Source organism: Nannospalax galili, unplaced genomic scaffold (assembly GCF_000622305.1).
Source record: "Nannospalax galili isolate Female #2095 unplaced genomic scaffold, S.galili_v1.0 C48429641, whole genome shotgun sequence".
NCBI lineage: Eukaryota > Metazoa > Chordata > Mammalia > Rodentia > Spalacidae > Nannospalax > Nannospalax galili.
The window spans coordinates 1-938 of record NW_008467736.1 but is presented as its reverse complement, the minus strand read 5'-3'; the positions used below and the strand labels follow the sequence as shown (position 1 = coordinate 938).

At 39.0% G+C, this 938-nt stretch overlaps 1 protein-coding gene across 1 annotated transcript; it reads left to right on the top strand.

Annotated features, from left to right (window-relative positions):
- Positions 1-437: 437 nt before the first annotated feature.
- LOC103728300 (beta-defensin 15-like) lies at positions 438-628 on the top strand (the record flags this gene model as incomplete). Its single annotated transcript, XM_008826368.1, has 1 exon — positions 438-628. A coding segment is annotated over one exon (191 nt), but the record flags the coding sequence as incomplete, so codon positions are not given.
- Positions 629-938: the final 310 nt, after the last annotated feature.

Genomic DNA, 938 nt, shown 5'->3' with positions numbered 1-938 from the left:
TTTTTTTCTGTGTAGACAATTATTCTTTTTAACACTAGTCTGGAGAGGTTTCAGGCTCAGGCTTGACTCTCTGCTGTTACCAAGTTGCAATCTTTGAGAGTATGTTAGGAAAATTCCTTACTATGAAAGTGTTTATAGGAACAAGTTGATGATTCTGTTTTTAGTAGACATGTATAAAAGACTGTCCTGTTTCCCAAAGTCCTCAGATAAACTAGTAAAAAATGCTCAATTAGCCAAGTCTTTCTGTTCTTTCATCCTGTGTGGCAAAAGACAGACCACATGGAAAGCATTTCTAGGCGGCAATCCATCCACTAGTAGAATAAGGACTTAGGGACACGGCTTGTAAAGACATTGTGGCTGGCATTATATGATGATAGAAGGTAATAACTTGAAACTTCAGAAAGAGAATTAATCCAGATTTACCCTCTTTTGTGTAGCCAAGAATGCATTTTTTGATGAGAAATGCAGCAAGATTAATGGGAGATGCATGAAGTCTTGTCAAAAAAATGAAGAACTCGTTGCTCTCTGCCAGAGGGCTCTGAAATGCTGTGTGACACTCCAGCCGTGTGAAAGGGATAGAGACAGCCACCTAGTAGAAAACGCAAGCTATACAGAAAGTCAAGGATGACCTAGCTTTGTCTTTCTACTATGGCATCTATTGTAAGCAGATAAATAAAAATCAATGACTGTTTCTGATCATATTGTCAAGTGCTTCTTTTACAAGGATAAGAATGATCATCTAAAGTTGATGTGTCCTCTGTCGCTATTTATTTTTCTACAGTTTACAGTAAGACAATTGTCCCAAAGTTATCAGATGTTTCTACTTAAAGAATGGGAGTAGGGGCTGGAGAGGTGGCTCGGCAGTTAAGATCACTTGCAGTTTTTGCAGAGGACCCATGAGTCCTAGCACCCACATGGCAGATAACAACCGTCCATAA